Source organism: Arvicanthis niloticus, chromosome 9, assembly GCF_011762505.2.
Source record: "Arvicanthis niloticus isolate mArvNil1 chromosome 9, mArvNil1.pat.X, whole genome shotgun sequence".
In the NCBI taxonomy this organism is placed as follows: Eukaryota; Metazoa; Chordata; class Mammalia; order Rodentia; family Muridae; genus Arvicanthis; species Arvicanthis niloticus.
The window spans coordinates 62,246,227-62,265,005 of NC_047666.1; the positions used below are offsets into that span (position 1 = coordinate 62,246,227).

The window sequence follows — 18,779 nt, forward strand, 5'->3', positions numbered from 1 at the left end:
AGCCCTATTACTCTCTTAAGAAATTATGACAGACCACAAAGCTTAGGCCCAGGTGTTTACTTCCCTTACATGTAGGATGGTGGGATGGTTCACAAACACAATACAAGGGCTTCGGCACTATAGGGGAGGGAGGATCCCAGGCCTCTTAGAGTAAGATCTTGATCTCGGCCTTAATGTATACTGAAATTCAGACCCGAAGGCTCTGAGTTTGTGCATCACAGATCCAGTAAGGCTTGGGAGTGAAGCTAGAGCCAAGGCCATCTAAGTGACAGGCCAAAGTGACATGAAGCTCACTTCCTGTGATCCAACCATGAGCTTCCATCCCAAACCAATGGAAGGTGATTTAACTTGTTAGGGCCCAAAGGGACAGTCAGTTCTACTTCTTCCACTCCCCAGGGAGCTACCTTGGTGACATATTTGATTCTACCGATTCTACCCATTGTACGTGGTAAAGGGATTGGCCTGATCCCAACCATTATGGGGAGGTGAAAAAGGCTCAGGAAGGTACAGTGTCGACTAGGCCACAAGATGGGGCAGATGATGTCATCCGAAGCATGTGACTGGTGGGAGCAGTTACTAAACTTCTGGGCAACCTAGTCCAGGCTATGCAGGCAGGTAGAGGGATGGGCAGTGCTCATTGTTTGGCGTTGATGATGTCCACAAATTCAGGCTTGAGAGATGCACCGCCCACAAGGAAGCCGTCCACGTCAGGCTGGCTGGCCAGCTCTTTGCAGGTTGCTCCAGTCACAGAACCTATAACAGGAACAAGACAGCTTGGTCCCTCTGTACAAAGCAGCCTCAGTCTGTCTTAGCCCATTTTTGCCTTGGCTGAAGCCAAAGCCACTCACCTCCGTAAATGATGCGGGTGCACTGAGCCACCCCCTCAGAGACATTGGATTTCAGCCACGCCCGGAGCTTCTCATGTACTTCCTGGGCCTAGAAGGAGGGAGCAGAGTAAGTAAGCTCCTTCCTGTCATTCAAAGAGTAAAATCCACTGGTTCTCATATAGAGCTTGGTTCCCGGAAAAGTCCCAGGATTGGAGAATAGGAAGGCTCCAATCCCACCAGGCTTGGAATGAATGTCTTCGGCAAAGTCACTCTTCTTGGTGAGTTTGGGGTCCTCTGTCTCTAAAGAGCCCTTTAGATGGGCTCCATAGTAGTCGACGTCTACTAAAGCAAGATAGGCTGAAAGTAGAGCCCCTGGGTAGTTACCTGTTGAGGGGTTGCAGTCTTGCCAGTCCCAATGGCCCACACAGGTTCATAGGCCAGGACCACCTTGTTCCAGTCCTTCACATTATCTGTAGGGCAGAGAGCAGAGTGAGCAGGAGGAGCTGACCTGCCAAGCCCTCTAGGTTATAACAGTTAAATGGCCTACAGCTCCTGGTGGGCTTCCCCCTTCCCCTTTTAGCTGTTTGTTTGTTTATTTATTTATTCTGCCTGCATGTATCCTGCAGGCCAGAAGAGGGCACCAGATCTCATTATAGATGGTTGGGAGCCACCATGTGGTTGCTGGAAATTGAATTCAAGGCCTCTGGAAGAGCAGACAATGTGCTCTTAACCTCTGAGACATCTTTCTAGTCCCCTTCCCCCTTAAACAAGTGTGTGTGTGTACAAGCCATGATACACATATGCGGCCAGAGGACAACTTGCAGAAGCTGGTTCTCTCCTACCATGTGGCTTTGGAGGAATCAAACTTGGATCCTCAGGCTTACCCACGGAGCCATTTTGCCAGCCCCTAGTGGCTTTTGAGCCCTGGTGGGGTTTGAACCTTCCGTAGGAACAGAAGTGACAAGAACCATGCAAGTCACCCTCTCCCCTGAGCTCAGTATGATTCAGGCAGGTTGCCGGGCTTTTGAACCCCCCCCCCCCATACCACTCCATCTCTGTGGCCTTTGCTAGACTCAGAGATCCATGTCTTCAGAGATACCTGCGATGACCTTGGTTTGCTCGAAAACCACCTTCTCAGTGATGCCTGCCTCCCTCTCGTCTAACTTCTCTCCGATGCAGGCGATCACTCCGAGCCCCTCTGCTAGGGCATGGTTCACTTTCTGCCCAATCAACTGTTGAGGAACAAACACTGGGTAAGATACCCTCCTAGGATTAAAGCATCCCCTAGCTCCCCTCCTGTTTACTGACCTCATCTGATTCTCCAAAGACGTGCCTTCTTTCCGAGTGCCCCAGCACAACCCAGGTGGCTCCTAAGTCTTTGATCATGCCAGGGCTAAAACACACAAACAAGCAAACAAGGTTCAGCAAGAAACCCACAAGGAAGATAAGGTCTTCCCTCTGCGACCCTCTCTGCCTCTCACCTGATTTCCCCAGTGAAGGCCCCATTGGTCACTTTGTAGCAGTTCTGTGCGGCCACAGCAATTTTGGGATCCAGCTTCTGCCTGGCAAAGTCGATGTAGGCGGTTGGCGGTGCACAAACCACCTCTGAGGATGAGATCAGAGACAGCCCTCACTGTTCAGGTTCCCGGTCTTGCATTCATTTCCTTGGTTCTACTTTCCTTCCTCTTTCAGGCCAGAAAGCTGACCTTTGTTCACTCCACAGCCCAGGCTGGGCTTGTACTAATACCAGAGCCTTCCTAATGCCTCTGATAGGCTATGGCCCTTACCCTGCCCTCTGCTCTTTTAACAGCTGTGGCTCTAATTTCCTCAGGCTATTCTGGGAATGGGCATCTCCTAGACTCAGCATTCTCCAGGGGGTAACCCTTTTCTAAAATAGCCCATCCCACACACATCCATCCCGGGAAGGGTTTTTAGCATAAGGAGAAGAGGTCAACCGCGGGAATTTGCATTGGGTTCTTTGGGAAATAGATGATCAGAGAATAATACACTTTGGTTATTCTCACGGTTCTCTGCTTTAGGTGGGTGGAAGGGGTAAGGATGGAGGGAACTGACTAGCCCGCAGAGACCTTGTGTTTTCCTATTCCCAGCCTGAGAAGAGCTGTACAATTCCTTTTCATTCCCCAACGGCCCAGCATGTTTGGCATCTACCCAGAGCCCAAGGTGGAAGGCAAGAGTGGCCCATGCAGTAGAGGGTAGGGATGTGGAAGCCCCCAGCTCAATGGCTGAAGCAGGCGCAGGCGGCCGCGCGGGGAGGAGCTTCGGGCTACGTGCAGAGACGCATGGAGCCAGAGGCCGAGGCGGCAGGTAGCTGAGAGCCCGAGCCCGCGCAAGCTCAGCTTCCTCCCTCACAATATGGGGCACACGTGCCACTTTTCTTGATTATCCAACCGGACACCGGCTCTTCTTCTTGACCCTGCACCCTAGCTGGTGCAGCTCCCGTCCACTCCCAAGGGCGATCTTCTTTGCACCCTGCCCCCACCCCAAGAACCCCTTACGGGCCCCACAGGCCCAGGGCAGCATTTAAATGCTTTTCCTCCTCAGCAAATCTCTGTGCTGCCGGGACACCAAATGGCCCCTGTCCCCAGGCCACCATCCAGGTCCACTCAGACACTGAGCAAATGGTGCCACGCCCGACCCTCCACCCCCACGCCCTGCCGCCTCTTCCAAACGGACGGAGCTCACCGGTGTCTGCCGGTACTTTGGCTGCGTTCAGGGTGCAGATGAGTTCTCCCAGGCACTTCTTCCTCCCGTTCATCTTCCAGTTTCCCCCCACGAAGAACTTCCTGGAAGGCGCCATTGCACTGTGCCCAGGTCTCTGAAGGTCAGCACAAATGCTCGGCTCTCGCCACTGGCCACTTATATAGATCGCTGTGAGGCAAAACTCCTCCCTCTCCCCGCCCTCCGCCATGGTTAGCCCGGCCCCTTGCTGCTCCGCCTTCCCCTCCGTCCGCCTCTCCACCTCCCGGTGTTTTGGTATTCTGACGTTTCTCCTTCCTTGTAGCAATGTTCTAGGAGGTTCCGGGGGCTCAAACGTCCGGCCTCAGTGGTTCGACAGTTGAGATGTTGAGCCTCGCGCTCAAGGAAACAAACCTTTTGCAATTTCATAAGACCAAAGGGCATTCCTCGTGGAGCTGGCAGCAAGAAGGCCTCGGTTGAGCGCCCCATTCCCTCAAAGCATAAAGCAAAGCCGGGTTGAAGAGCCCTCCCAGCAGTCACAAGGAGCCAAGTGTTTCACAAACGTCGCTGGTGGTTATGGATCCTTGGAGTTGTCAGGCCTTGGCCAAATGGAGCAGAGTAGGATACTAGTGTGGAGGAGGGGAAGGAGGCAGAGTGGAGGCAGCTTTGTAAAGCCAGTCGGCTGAAATCAATATGGACTGTCTACCCTCTGCTCTAGGACCGCTATTTGTTCAGCAACAATGGGGCTAGACCAAGTGCATGGTCCGTGGGTGTGGGGGAGGCGATGCAGTCACTCTTCTGAATTTTCCCTTTATTTCCCACCCCCCCCCCCACCTCACAGTTTTCTGAGCATTTCTAGAGCTAGAGACAAGGGAATTGCGGGGGGGGGGGGGGGGGTGGCAGGGCAAAGGACCCCAGTTGGACCTCTCTGAACCCGCCCTTTCCAGTAATCCTCCCCAGAACAAGTAGGTCTCCCCCAAAGAACTAAAAACCAGTCAGTTGTGGTACTTTTATTCACATCATGTATTTTGGCATTTTTTCAGAGGACCGTGAGACAAAACGGGAGGCTGAGGCAGAAGGGCAAAGGGTGTGGGAGGGTCCTATTTCCCTCATAGCCTCCGTTGCCCCACCACAAGGGAGCAAACACATAAGGGGAGGGGAGGCACAGTAGCTCCCTCCCCTGGAAAGACGCATAAAGCTACACACACACACACACACACACACACACACACACACACAGGTAAGACCCCTCCCCATGTCAGGGGGTGGGCCATCATAGAGAAGCAGAGCACTGTGGATTCAAGGGGCAGGGGAAGGAAGCAACAAGGTCCCACTGTGGACAGGCAGTTGGCCCCTTCCTGTCCCATCCCTGCTCTATCCCCAAAGTCTAATGAGTACCCCTCCTCTTTGGCCATTCTCCCATGGCCTCCAGCTCTTTCTCCTGCTGGGGACAAAAAGAAAAAGGGTGCAGAGCAGGGGGCTGAAGTCCATCCCTCAGCCCTGTCCCTCACGCCAGATGGCCTGTCCCCTGCCTGAAGTGTAGGGGTTGAGGGCAGGCTCTTAGCTGAGCACTCTCTGGTAGAAGTAGATGTAGCCCAGGTCCTTGGGCGGCTTTTCGGAGGCACACACTTTCTGGTCATTGTAGATCACCCATCTGGAAAGTGGGGAGAGGGACAGAAGGATGAGCAGAGTGGGTCTCCATATTGCATCCTGTCCATCTCTCAGGCATGGCCCTGAGGAGCTTCTGGGAAGGATCCCGACTGTGATTCTATGCCTACGTCCCACAATCTGAATGCAGATAGCATTGCAGCAGCAGTCTGAATGCAGCTTTGAAGTCTCCCGAGGGTCATTTCCTCATCTGACGTCCTCAGAGTGTTCATCTAGAGACAGGGTCCCAACAGACCTGGCCATCCTGGTACCCTATGTAAACCAGGCTGGCCACAAACTCAGATCTAGCTACTTCTGCCTCCCCAGTGTTGGAACTAAATGTGAGTATGACTGACTACATCTAGCCAGAATGTATTTGTTTGTTTTAGTTTTTGTTTTTCAAGACAAGGTTTCTTTGTGTAGTCCAGGCTGTCCTGGAACTCACTCTGTAGATCAGGCTAACCTCAAACTCATACATCCAGCTGCCTCTGCCTCCCAAGTGCTGGGATTAAAGGTGTGTGCCACCACGCCCAGCATGTATTTTCAAGAACAATTATTTATTTTGCACTAATAACCACTTGAACCATGGTGTGTATAGAGCTCAGAGGAACTTTTCTGGTTCTGGAAACCCAACTCAGGCTGTCAGGATTGGCAGGCAGCAGGTGCCCTTCCTCACTGGGGTCTTGTCAGCCTGGACTGCACTTTATACTCATCTTCTATCCATTCCTGTAAGGCTGGGGGAGCCGGGAGACCACTGTCTATCCTTTGGTTAAAGGATTTGTTTTTAAAGTAAGGGGGGGGGGGTGAGTGTGAGTGTGTGTATGTGTGTATGCATGTGTATGTGTGTGAGTGTGTGTATGTGTGTATGTATGTGTGTGCATCCTCAGACATGAGTGCAGGTGCCCATAAAGGGAGAAGGTGCCGGATCCCTGGAAGTAGTTAGGATGGTTGTCAGCCTTCATTTGGGTGCTGGAAACTCAACCTAGGTCTTCTGCAAAGAGTGGCCAGTATTCTTAGCAACAGCCATCTCTACAGCCCGCCCCAGCCCCTTTGGAGACAGGTTTCACAGAGCACAGGATTGCTTAAAACTACTCATTCACCACGTACGTAGCCAAAGGTGAGCTTCAACTGCTGGCTCCCTTGCCTCCACCTCAATGCTAGCACTGAAGCCACAAGCCACTACACACAGCTACTGACCACCATTTTCACTGAGTAATTAGTCTTTGCCACAGTTCTTTCACTTTACTGCTGCCACAGGCAGCATAAACAAGCAGATGACTATGTACCAGTAAAACTTCATTTACAAAAGCAGACAGATTTCGACCTGGGATGTATGTGGCTTGCCCATCCCTGTGGGGAGGCATTTGTTTGTATCTGACTTCTCCCACAAACACTGTAGGGCTTCCAGACTGTCCTTCCCATCCCACCAGCTGCTCTCCGTTCACAGTGCACACTGCTAAGCCTTTACCTTCCGTCCTTCTTGATATGGCAGACATAGTGACCGCACATCGTCGACGTTCCCATGTGACTGATGAAGGCAAAGAGCTGGTACTCTGGGGAAAGAGAGAGAGAGAGAGAGAGAGGAGAAAACACAGGAGTCCTGTGTTACAGTATTAAACAGCTCAAACGCAAAACTAGAGTTTCAGGGAATATGGGCAAAGGGCACCTCAGCTCCTCAAATTCCACCCTCACAGGACCAATGAGAGAGACAGGGCTTCTCACCGCTCAGATGGAGAAGCACACAGCACTAGAATGAGGGGCTGCACTACAGATAGCCTCAGGTCTACCCTGATTCTTGGGGACACTCACTTCCAGGACCATCCCGGACTTTAGGTCCCACTGGCACAGACTCAGAGATGGAGTCAGCAGCTGAGCGTCCCTCTGAGATGTCCATAGCAGCTTCTGCATCTAGGTCGTCAATGTGACTGAAGATCCAGTCTACAGCCCGCTCTAAGCTGTTGTTCTTGAAGAGAAGGGAAGTGTTACTTTTCCTAAAAAGTCAGGCAGGCACACCAACACTGTGGCTATCAGTCACAAAAAAAGCAGGCAGCTTCAACCACACTATCCTGGTTTTTGGTACCATTAACCAAAGGTGTTGATGCAACCTGACTCCCACCGCACCACACTTTTCCACGTGGGCTCCAAGTCCCCTGGGCAGTGCATACCGTGGCCCGCAGAGCTTTCAGGGCCTGGTCCCTTGAGAAGCCCATGGAAACAATGGTGGTCACACAATCCTCTGGCGGGGGATCAGCTGCCGCACTTGTAGAGCCAGGCCCACTGGAGCCAGGCAGGATGAGGGGATTTGCAAAATCTGTGGATGAGGAAGGCATGAGTGTTTGGGGGATGGATGGAGGCCCTGTCCCATCCTGCTACCCACCTCTGCCTACCTGGATCATCCATGTGTGACATGACCCAGTTCATGGCTGCTTCGGCCCCACTGTTTCCTGTATAGTACACAGCTTTCCGGCAGGCGTCCATAGGGAAGCCCATTTCCACCAACTGTATGATGACGGACTCATCCAGCATGGGTGCTGTGGTAGAATTAGCACGATGACGTCCTGCTACTGTCTCTACTGGTTTCTTCATCCTCCCACAGGCCGAGCCTCTAGCCTTCTCCCAGTCACCTAGTATGTGCTTTTTTCTTCCACAGATAATCGTTTCGTACCAGAACCAAAATAACCACAAGCAAAATGGGAACCTGGTATCCCATATGGTGATCAGTTTTCTGCCATTCATGGCGATAACCCTTGAACTCCCCAACCCAAACCAAGAAAGTAACAAAGATATAGAGGTGATTAGCCAGTGCTGCTGACACCCATATTAAGAATGCAGCTGGAAGTTTTTCAGCCAGTCTTCACATCCAACAAGGGAACAGAGGAAATTTGGAAGGGAAGACAGGAGACACATAAAGGATGGGAAGGAAGTAATACAGAGAAGCCCTCCCCCATCAGCAAGGGAGAGAGACAGGCAGGAAGAAGAATCACTAACATGTCGGAGAGGAGAAGTGAGGGGAGCAGAAGGAGTCTTCGTCTTCGTTGCCATAGAAACCAAGGCTACCTTTGGGCTCATCCGGAGTGACCAGGGGTGGGGCAATGTCAGGCAGCTCCTCCTCTCCTGGCTGTAGCCCTGTGCCCCTCAACTGGGAGATATCTAGCTCCTCTGGCATCTCAATGGACACATCTGCAATTGGAACGGTGAAAAGCATCACTTCAGGACTTCCTGATGCTAACCTGCAAAAGCACAGCAGACCCTCAGCTCCTGTGCCATGTTTATATCTGCTCTTAGTAGTTCCAACCACAGGAAATATGCAGAAGTGTGGGAGTCAAGGGGCCTATACTCTAGTTCTAAATCTACCATGAGCGATAGACAGGCAAGAGGCCTCTACAGTTGGGGTGCCTTGTACTTCTGAAGGTCTCAGTTCCTTCTCCACAAACTCAAGATAAATTAGAAGTGTCACATTAGAGCCAGGAACCTGGAAGACCTGCTTCAAGATTAACCCAATAAAAGCACTGTCATCAACTAGAAAAATTATAACAATGCAATCAACCATGACTATCAAAATAGTGTTAGCCAGGTATCATGGCACAAGCCTTCAATCCCAGCATTTGAGAGGCAGAGGCAGCCAGATCTCTGCATGTGTGAGGCCAACCTGATTTACACAGCAAGTTCCAGGTCAGCCAGAGCTACACAGTGACTCTGTCTCAAAAACAAAGAAAAACCCAAAAAAGTTTCAATCAGTATCTTTTCAAACTAGATACATTTTGAAACATACACAAAATGCTTTCCTTTTCAGAGAAAAATCTGAGCAACACTAGTTGATACATGTTAAAACTATCTGTTTCTAGGACTTTCTTTATCACCACCCTCATCCCAAACTGCATACCCAGCTTCTTGGGCACCCAGTCTAAGCCAAAGGTGAACTTCTTGATCTGGATGACCAGGTAGTCAGGGAAGGAGGCAAACCGCGTGGTCCTGGAAAGAGAGAATGTGTTGGCACCTGAGCTCTCCTTTCTCTACACTGGGCTTGATCGTGATCTCTGTTAGATAAAGTCCAGTGTCCCAGGAGATACTCTCCTCTCTTCTTGCCTGGATAGAGATCAGGGGTGTGCACAAGGAGCTGCAGAAGCCAGGTATTTGGTTGGCAGGAGCAGCAATAGGCTGAGAACTTGGTCCCTAAAACTGAAGCACCTCTTCAGGTCCCAAAACCATGCCAGAGGCCAATAGCAACCTGTTTTCTAAAAGCCAGATTATGCTTTCAGCTGACACTAAGTGCTTGGGCTCTAGCGTAATAGAGAGATCAAGTGCAGAGGCCATCCTGGAAAAGAGCTTGCACTACGCAAGCGTCAGGAAAGGGGAAGGTGAAAAATGAGGTCATCACCCATGTCTACCCCTGCTACAGCCTCCTGGTACCCTCCAGGACAAAACAAACCTTGAGGCCCAGGGGATAATCTTGAGATCTCCACCAAAAGGATGAGCAAACATCCCAGAGACAGAATGTCTTTGGTGATTACCCCACCAAGGTAGTGGCTGAAACCCAGGCCAAAGGACCTACTTGACAGCGACCGACTTCGCCTGCAGAGCTGTGCTCCAGAAGTCATCCACCTGCTCAGGGGCCCCGTAGGCTTCCAGGCAGGAGCTGAAGGGCACCTGGGCCCGAACCAGTTCTGGCAGTGGAACTTTCTCCTCTTCGGCTTGCCGCTTCTTCTCTTCATACTCTAGAAGTTCCTCTGGTGAAAATACCAGGTGGTGTTGTCTTAGAGGCCACCCCTTGTTCTCAGCTTAACTTTGTCTGCTGGCCTTGTGCCCTAAATTATCCCCATTTCCCTACCCCCACCAAAGCCCACTAGACACATGTCATGTACCGTGCCTCTCAGCTCAACAGTGCTAACAAGCTGCAGGAAGGATTAACCCCAGCCCCACTGTGGTCCAGCTTCAGATCTGGGCTTCCATTGATACCAAGATCTTGCTGAGCCAGCAAGCTACCTTTGTTAAGGGCTGCATCCATGGGCACAGGCAACTGCATGATGTAGTCAACTCGCTGAGTGTACTTAACCTTCTCTGTAGCCAGGCATTTGATCTTTTCTTCCACCAAGAAGCGGAACACTTCATTTGGATTCTCAGAACTCCGGCAATTCCTCTATGGGAAACAGGCAGGACAGGAAGGTCTGGGCGGCCAGGGAACAAATTGAGGCTCAAACATTTGTATTAGGGAACCAGTAGGGAATTGCAGTGGATTGGAAGATGGCACTCAGCAACACAAGGATGCAAGGTAAATGTAGAAGCCTTCCCTAATGAACCACCATCAAACCTCACTTCTGGCCACGGTAATATTCTACCTGTGTTTTTCTTTCTAAGTACTAAGTATTCTCCTGTTGGGGATGAACCCAGAGACTCGTGCTTGCTGGCCAAGTGCTCTACCTCTGTGGCCCACCTCCCAGCCCTTGTAATGTTTTCGCTGTTCTAAGGTGAATTGGGTCTACCACAACTAGAAATCACAGGTAAAGATTATCACTTGTCTTGACTATTTTCCTCAGGTGCAACTACTATGCACAGAACAGGCTAAGTACAAATACAGGGGTGGGTGTAGGGAGAGGAAGCAAGTGGGTGCAAACAGGAGGCTCAATAGTGGCCTCTCTGACATCGTCCCATCCTTACCTCCACCATGTTGATAAGATGTAGGAAGAATTCCTGGGCATCCTGCTGCCGATTAGTGGAGAACTCAGGGTGGCCCTTACCAATGAGGGCCTTGAACATTCGAGGTGCAATGCCATCTTGAACTTCCTAGGCAGGGCCAGGGCACAGATTTAGTAGGCACCAAATGACCTAATTTAGACAACTCCCAGATCTTTGTGTCTCTATGTAATTCTATAGTCTGAAGAGGATAAAGTCCTAAACTCACCTTTTGCTCTGGTACCTGCTCTCCATCACCTGACTCCAGTGCTGGCTTAGAATATTCTCCAGAGAGAAGACCATGCCCCAGCTTGGCCCTGTAGTCATAGCCAAGAACACCATTTAGCTAGTCAACTAATGATCCTGAAGGCTGCATGCATCTTTTTCTCTTTCCTTCAATCCTGCTCATAACCCATCTTAGACATCTTAAAAACCTGTGTGTGGCTTTTGTAGGGATGGGGACACCTTAGGTTACATAGGAACCCAGCACAAGAGGCAGTCTACAGCTTCTAACTGCTCAGAGTCTCCACTCATGCCCATCCCAGGTGGTCATGGTATAGAAAGGCAGAAAGCTGTGCGGCTCTCCACAGCGTCTGTAGGCTACATACACCTGGGTGCTGAAGTCTTGGGTAGGGTCAGTTGGGGCATTCTGGAAGATCTTCTCCAATTTATCCACATACCTAAGAGGCAAAAGAAGAGTAGCAGGAAAAAGGAAGAGATAAACCATCTACTCATCACATGAACACGCTTTCCCTTGAGTTCTAGTCCAGTTCTCTGCAGCAACCTGTCCATCCTCCCTTCTCAACTAAACACAGCACGCAGTGTGCGCGAGGCACTCTTCCAGGCTCCTTTCCCACGACAGAACCAAGGGAACAAGAAGGCAGCCCAGCGTCAGATAAACACAGCTCCTATTCTTTTGTTCATTCCTGCTCTATTACTGGGAAGCTTCTAACACGCTCCCTTCCCAGCACGCTGCCATGGTACAACAGAGCTAGTCTAAGAATGAGAGCAGGCACACAGACACGGAGGACAGCTGAAGGACAGTATGCAAACAGACTGCTGACCAGAAGAGGAGCTAAGATGTTAAAAAGCATTTGGTTTCAGCCAACTACTAACTCTCAGCCACTGTATCCTTCCCGCTCCATCTCCTACGTTCTCATGGCCCTCCTTATGTAAGGCAAAAATGTGGTAAACTAGACCCTACTTGGATTACACAGGTACACAGCATAGGTCAGTAGAAAAGACAAGGGATCACTCACTTCCTCTGAAAGTCAGGGATGCTGAAGAGCACCTGGACCACGGAGTTGAGGTAGCAGCTGTTACCCAGGTTCCGGATACCCGTGTAACCAGGCCCAAATAGAGGCTTGAGTGGCACGCCTGACTCCTGGATCAGCTCCCACTCACCAATCCGCTGGTTCATGTCTATCTCCAGCTCAGTCATTGTCTTGTCCGTCTGCAGGGAAGAGGAACTTAAGACTGGGCAAGAAGCTAAATCCTGAAGTTTCCCAGAGCCTAGGGCAAGGCACAGATATAGCCCAGGACTTATGGAATTAGGGGCCTAGGCATACTATTTATCACATAGTCCTTAAGCTCTAGATCATTGTAGATCCAAGACTGTATAAATGAGGAAGTGAAATGACCCTGCTCCTCCCTACCCAGAATGCTCTTTCCCACTCCGAAGTCATTCTACTCACCTTTAGACTATTACAGAAGAGCACGCATTAGAGAACAGCACTCATCCCTGGTCCCCTAGCAGGGCTTCTGCCGTCCACCATGGTACTACCATACCTTCATCCTCTCATACTACTGGTCAGCAGTTTACAAATACTCATTTATTTGGGAATATGACTATGACCTGCCATGATCCTACACTTTGTCCATGAAAGCAAGAATTATACCTGTCTTTTTTTTTTCTCCTGAGACAGGGTTTCTCTGTGTAGCTTTAGCTGTCCTGGAACTCTCTTTGTGGAACAGACTGGCCTTGAACTCACGGAGATCCACCCGCTTCTGCCTCCCAAGTGCTGCACCACTGCCCGGATGACCATGCTTATTTTATTCACACAGTGGCTGGCATGTAACAAGTATTTGGTAGTATTCACCGAATGACCAAATGACTATAGTGTTCTCTTCAGGAGAGAGTCACACATCCTGGGGCCTGGGTGAGCTCAGCTTCAGGCACAGAGGCAGGACTGAGACTCTGGAGCTAACAGGCACGAGGTCCTCCCTCACCTTCTGCATCTTCAGCATGTCGATGCCAAAGTGAGACAAGTGCTCTGCCAGGCTGGGGTCCAGAACCATGTCGTCCTCGTCGTAAGAGTACACATCTAGAGGGGAAGGCAGGCACACTGTGGCAGGGACATAGTGTGGCACTGGCCTACCCACCAACTCTACCTCCTGCCCAGAGGACGGAGAGACAGGCAGCAGAATCACCCTCCTGGCTCACTTGAACATTAGTGAGGCACAAAGCCCCTTGGGATTGACTGTTAGAGGAAACAGGGTCAAACAGGATAAGGAGTGGAACTGTGTTCTTTTCTAATACATGTGTGCATCAGTGTGTGCACAGGGGTTGTTTTCTTTTCCTCTTAGTTTCTGGTGATAGGTCTCACATAGCCTATGCTGATCTCAAATTCATTATGTGGTTGAGGATAACTTTCAACGTTTAATCCCCCTGCCTCTACCTCCTAAATTCTGGGAGATCAGATGTGCACTAGTGCAATTCCATTCCCAGCTTTAATTTGGATTCGGATTCTACTCCTGCACCATAAGCTACCACAGTGAGATAGTGACTAAGCAGGTAACAATGGCTGGGATCTGGGGACGTCTTTCATCTCTGTATCAGGGAATGCATTTATGTTGTGTCACAGGAAATGAGTAACTGAAACATATTAAGTGGGGAGGGTGGGCGAGTACCGGCTCCATCGGGTGTGATGGTGCCCAGCTTAACAGCTAAGGGGTAGCCAGTCTCCCTGTAGTGCTCCACAGCGTGGTTGTTGCCCCCACTGCCATCAAAGTAGCGTCGGCCACAGAGGATGGAGCCGTCTGTCAGGTTGAGCCACAGGTTCTCTCTCATGTCACACTTGGAACACTTCCAGCCACTAGCCCAGGGAGAAGAAAATGCGCTGAATTGTGGGTTGGCGCCTATGGGGGTGGTGGGGAGTCTGCAGGCCCCCACCAATCCAAGAGCCCATCTTCTCTCTTCCGGCTGCCCTGCGGTGTTCATCTCCCCCACAGCTTCCTTCTGGGCTTACTCCCTCCCCTCTCTTACCAGCTCCCAGACAAAGGTGGCCTCTTTGCCCTCACTTTAGGGATTGTGCCCAGAGATGAAATGAGCCAGGTCTCACCAGGGAGGAATCCGAGCAGGGTTGTCCAACTGCTTGAGGTTGAAGGCATGCTTAGACACCTGACGGACTTCCCCATCCCAAGCCTGGACCTCCTGCTTTCGAGAGGCTGAATCAGCTGAAAGTAGCGCTTCCACTGCACTGGTCACCTACAAGAACTGAGAAGTCAGCCAGGACCCCACCTCTGCCCCACTCACCCTTTTCACCCTCAGTCTCCAGTTTTGTTAGTACTAACCAAGCCATGACTACAGCAGCCCCTTCTGCCCTAGAATCTCTGGGAAGGGTGATAAGATATGCATACCCGATCTCTGACAATGTCGGGAAGCCCCCCCAACCCGTCCCGAGCGATCTCCAGGTAATCTGGCAAAATGACAATCTTCACATCCTCATCATATTCAAACTTGTCCTCGGTGAGGTCAAACCCACCTTCAACACCTGGGTAGGACAGAGAATAAGGAGAAAGTAGGGCAGCTACCATCTGTCGTCATCTCTCCAAAGTTCTGAGGCACTAATGAGGCTTAGGGTTCTCCTAGCAGATAGCTCACCAATAGCCAGCCGGGTGGGCTTCTTCCGAGGTGGGTCCCCAGTGCCTGCACTGGTGTCCTCTTCTTTCTGCAATGAAAAGAGGCTCAGAGGGCAGGGCATGATGGTGCATGACTTCGTCCTAGCACTGGGCGGCAGAAGCAGGATCTCTAAGAGTTCCAGGCTGGCTAAGGCTACTCAGTAAAGGGTTAGGACCAGCAATGAGCCCCAGGGACAGAAGGCAGGAGGGAGATGGAGAGCAAAGAATGATTAACTGCACAACACAACAAGGCTGAAACAACAGTCAGGTTTCAGCGACACAAATGAGAACATGAAAGGAAAGCAAAGGACAATATGGAATCAGGGCTGCTGGATAGTTTTATGTCACCTTGACACAGCTAGAGTTAGCAGAGAAGAGAAACACTCAGCAGAGAAAATAGCTCCATAGGACGCAGCTGTGGGCAAGCCTATAGGGCAACAGTTCTTGCTCGCTTGCTCTCTTAATTTTATTTAATTTTTTTTTTTTATAATAATCCACATTTTATCTCCCTCCAGGTCCACCCCCTGACCGTTCCACATCTCATACCTCCCTCCTGCCCCCCAGGAGGCATTTTCTTAATGACTGGTGTAGAAGGGTCCAGCCCACTGCAAGTCCCATCCCTAGGCCGGTAGTCCTAGGCTCTATAAGGTTAAGCCAGACCATAAGTATTACCCCTCCATGGCCTCTGCATCAGCCCCTGCTTCCAAGTTCCTGTCCTGACTTCCTTCAATGCTGGATTACGGCATGGAAGTGTACACCAAATAAAGAATAAGCCCATTCTCCCAACTTGTTTTTGGTCATGGTGTTTTACCTTAACAATAATCCTCAGATGGGAAGACAATCAAAAGAGGCTTCTTGTGGAATGTGCCTGGGTGTTCCCAGCCCATACCCTAGCTACTGTGCCTACCGGTCGCCGGGTCCTCCGGAGGTGCAGGTAGACACGCTGGCCTGTCTTGTTGAAATGTCTCTCCACATACTGCTTCCCAAATCCCAGGAATGTGTTCATGCAGATATAGAGTCCACCCTCAGACTCCTGCAGGGCACAGTGAGAGTGGGGAACACAAGAGAGATGAAGCTTGTGCATGTGGGGAAACCAAGGATCGAGAGTCAGAAAGTGTGTTTCCTAACACCGTGCAGTTCTTACAACTCACGTAGCCTTCGGGGACATGATATGTGGCTGAAGGTGTCACCTGTACTGAGTTTGAAAACAGCAACAGCCACCAAGCTCAGAAGGCAGCCGAGCAGCACTCAGACAGACTCTCTGAGTGGTGTCGGCACTCACTACTCAAACAAAAAGGCTCCCTTCACCTCTTCTTTCGCTCAGGAGATCCAGAAAGTAAAGGGGCTCACACTGTCAGAGATTACACTTAGAAGACACGGGAGAAAAAAAAGACCTACACTTGCATATGGTCAGCAGCCAGACAAAGCCTACCTAATGTCTGTAACTCAGGAAACCTCCTAGACCAGCACCAAGCAGGACAGCGGTCACGCCTCTCCTCTGTCACACTTCCTAGTGGAGGAAACCCCTGGCTTTGGGGGAAAACACCTTGTTTGGGGCTCACAGCTAAACTGGAAGCTAGTTTAGGTCACAACGCCCATCATTTTGCAGTCACTAGCTAGCTACCTCCTGCCAATCCCTCTCCCCTGTGGAAACCCCACTCAAGTTCCATAAACCTGCAACTCCAAAACCATCCCTTTTTATTTACTTTCATTTGTCTGTCTCTCTGTTTGTTTTTGAGACAGGATCTCCTCCTGGAACCTGGGCTAGCCTGGAACTTACTATGTAGCCCAGGATGACCTACACTTTTGTTCTGTTTCAGCCTTCCTTACCCTGGCTGGGGTAACAGGTTTGTTGCCACCACACCCATTTGAGATATTCCATTTATGAACAATCTGGCAACACTTGCTGACATAACTAGACAAAATAAAATTCAAGAAGAACAGGGAAAATTAGTGCCCATCCTGAATCACAGCTGAGGAGGGAAAGACAGGCTCCCCTAAAACTAAGCAAGTCTTCCAGTGTGTTTTTAAGTGTGGGTGCCATTGTAGGATTGATAGAGAAAGTGGGAGAGGAAGCTGGAGAAGAGTCTTATCTCAGATCCAAGGCTTTGAGCAACAGGCACCCTCTTCCTGGATATAAGTCTTAGAGGCCTTGAAATTTTCTCCACTGTGATAGTAAAATTAGGACAGTATCTAAGGCAGTTAGTGGACCAGTAAATTGCACTGTACCATTCCCTAGACTAGTGTAGACTGCACTGTTCATTAATAAAGCAGTTCTCACAACAAAGCTTAACTACACTCTCTTTCTTCCATAAAAAGAATAAGAAGATGATCTGATGAGCTTCAGTTTGTTACTAAATCAAGTAGGCTGGAGATCCCTGGCCTCAGAATGAAAAACGGAAGGCAATGGAAAAATTACAAAACAAACAAACAAGTGAAAACATTATTTTTCAGTCATATAAAGTACTAAGGAGAGACAAGAACAACTGTCTTCTCTTTAAGTGTAAAGCAAGTTTCCTGCTTTAAGTGTAAATACAGACCCACTGAGATCTACCTTTCCCTCCTGGGACGAAGGTGGGCACATTCAAGTAACTCTTCAGATGAAAATAAAAGGTGCAGCTTCATGGAAGATAGAACACCCTGACCAGCAAGCTCCTTTACTTCTACCAAGGCCCACTTGTGAGAAGCAAAGCATTATCTGGGCTTTGATGAAAGCCCAACAAACCAATCAAACCACAAATCACAGGACTGATCCTGAAATGGACATCACATCATGCTGCTATACTCAGCACTGGGGCTGCATTAATGAAGCCTTTCCAGTCTGACTTGCAGTTTTCAGGCCATGAGCTGGTCTGGCTGAACGCTCTGGGCAGGGCCCAGACAACCGCTAAAGGGGAGGGGTGAGGAGGGGGGCGGATCCCAAGCAAACTGCAGCCCTTTCAGTTAGGGCCTGGAGGCTTGTCTCCAGCAGAAGATGACACAGGAAGGCAGAACTGCAGGAAGGGAGGTACAAGGTGGAGCCTGTAAAACGTGAAGCACGGTGTGGGTGGCGGCTTTGTCTAACTAGACAAGAGTGGGAGCAAGATGAGAAAGGGGCCTTAGCATCCTCCAATGAAACCTTCTCTAGGAATACTTGAAATGGGGGTTGTCTCGGTAACCTGTGAAGGACGGAGATAATGGGAGGGGTCGCGGCTATAGTTCACGTCAAAGGAAAAACGACTAGAGAGAGCTCTCTACTGGGTGTTTTTCCTCCTCCTGACCAATGACCCATCTCCTCAGCCCCTGTCCAAATTAACCACGAGTGGAGGCTATTTAACTCAGTGTTTCTCCAAATCGGACTTCTTCGAAGATTGGCATCCTCTTCCAGACTAGAAGCTGCAGGATGCATACCTTCCCAACCTCAACCCTTTCCCAGAACAGTGGGGAGTCGCCCCTACTCCTCCCATATGAAACTACAAAACCCGGAGAACCCTGCGCAACGTGCAAGGCCACCTCCAAGACTTTTTCTGGGAGTCGCCTGGGGGATGTAGTTCGCCGGTCGGGTTCCAATTCGAGCTTAGAATGGGAACAAGGGACATCGACAACTACAGTGCCCATAATGCTTCACGAGACCAGGAATGGGCAAGGCTAGAGCTGAAGCTTCCGGGAGTGGTAGTCATACGACAGCTACAGATAATGAAAAGGAAAAGCAGAGCGGTACGGAGAAAACTACAAGTCCCAGGGTGCATCGCAAGGAGGCGGTAGCCCAAGGTTTGCAGGCCTGGCCGAATGACCAGGGCGATGGAAGGAAGTCGTGGTCGCCGCGGGCGTGGGGAATGGGCTTACCGGCGTGTCGAAAGAGAAAGCGCACTCGTCTTTGTGGACCCGGTCTCCCGCCTTGGGGACACGGATCGTCGGTAACACTGACAGCAGCGCCTCTTCACTCAGCTCCGCCATGACACCGGCAGCAGCTCCTCCTCACACAGCAGCTCCCACTGTACCTAGTACCCCCCCTCCTGTTCTCGCGTCCAATGAGCGCTTCTCGCTGCGCGCATGCGC

The 18,779-nt window shown here is 50.5% G+C and overlaps 2 protein-coding genes across 3 annotated transcripts; both read right to left on the reverse strand.

Moving 5' to 3' along the window:
• Positions 1–42: 42 nt before the first annotated feature.
• Positions 43–4,208, reverse strand: Tpi1 (triosephosphate isomerase 1). Its single transcript, XM_034512213.2, has 7 exons — positions 3,531–4,208; positions 2,309–2,432; positions 2,136–2,220; positions 1,927–2,059; positions 1,212–1,297; positions 849–936; positions 43–753 (listed from the first exon to the last, which is right to left on the reverse strand). The coding sequence occupies exons 1-7, from the start codon at positions 3,754–3,756 to the stop codon at positions 635–637; spliced, it is 861 nt and encodes a 286-aa protein (XP_034368104.1). The 5' UTR covers positions 3,757–4,208; the 3' UTR covers positions 43–634.
• Positions 4,209–4,519: 311 nt separating this feature from the next.
• Positions 4,520–18,748, reverse strand: Usp5 (ubiquitin specific peptidase 5). Of its 2 annotated transcripts, none has more exons than XM_034512201.2 (20): positions 18,567–18,748; positions 15,649–15,774; positions 14,725–14,791; positions 14,481–14,614; positions 14,183–14,328; positions 13,752–13,936; positions 13,071–13,165; positions 12,101–12,294; positions 11,450–11,521; positions 11,071–11,158; positions 10,827–10,952; positions 10,155–10,308; positions 9,724–9,898; positions 9,055–9,143; positions 8,160–8,351; positions 7,559–7,702; positions 7,337–7,482; positions 6,981–7,134; positions 6,640–6,724; positions 4,520–5,178 (listed from the first exon to the last, which is right to left on the reverse strand). In XM_034512201.2, the coding sequence occupies exons 1-20, from the start codon at positions 18,675–18,677 to the stop codon at positions 5,085–5,087; spliced, it is 2,577 nt and encodes an 858-aa protein (XP_034368092.1). In that variant the 5' UTR covers positions 18,678–18,748; the 3' UTR covers positions 4,520–5,084. The 2 variants fall into 2 exon arrangements, with proteins under 2 accessions (XP_034368092.1, XP_034368093.1); XM_034512202.2 differs by having other exon boundaries at positions 8,229–8,351; positions 18,567–18,713.
• Between the last annotated feature and the right edge of the window lie 31 nt (positions 18,749–18,779).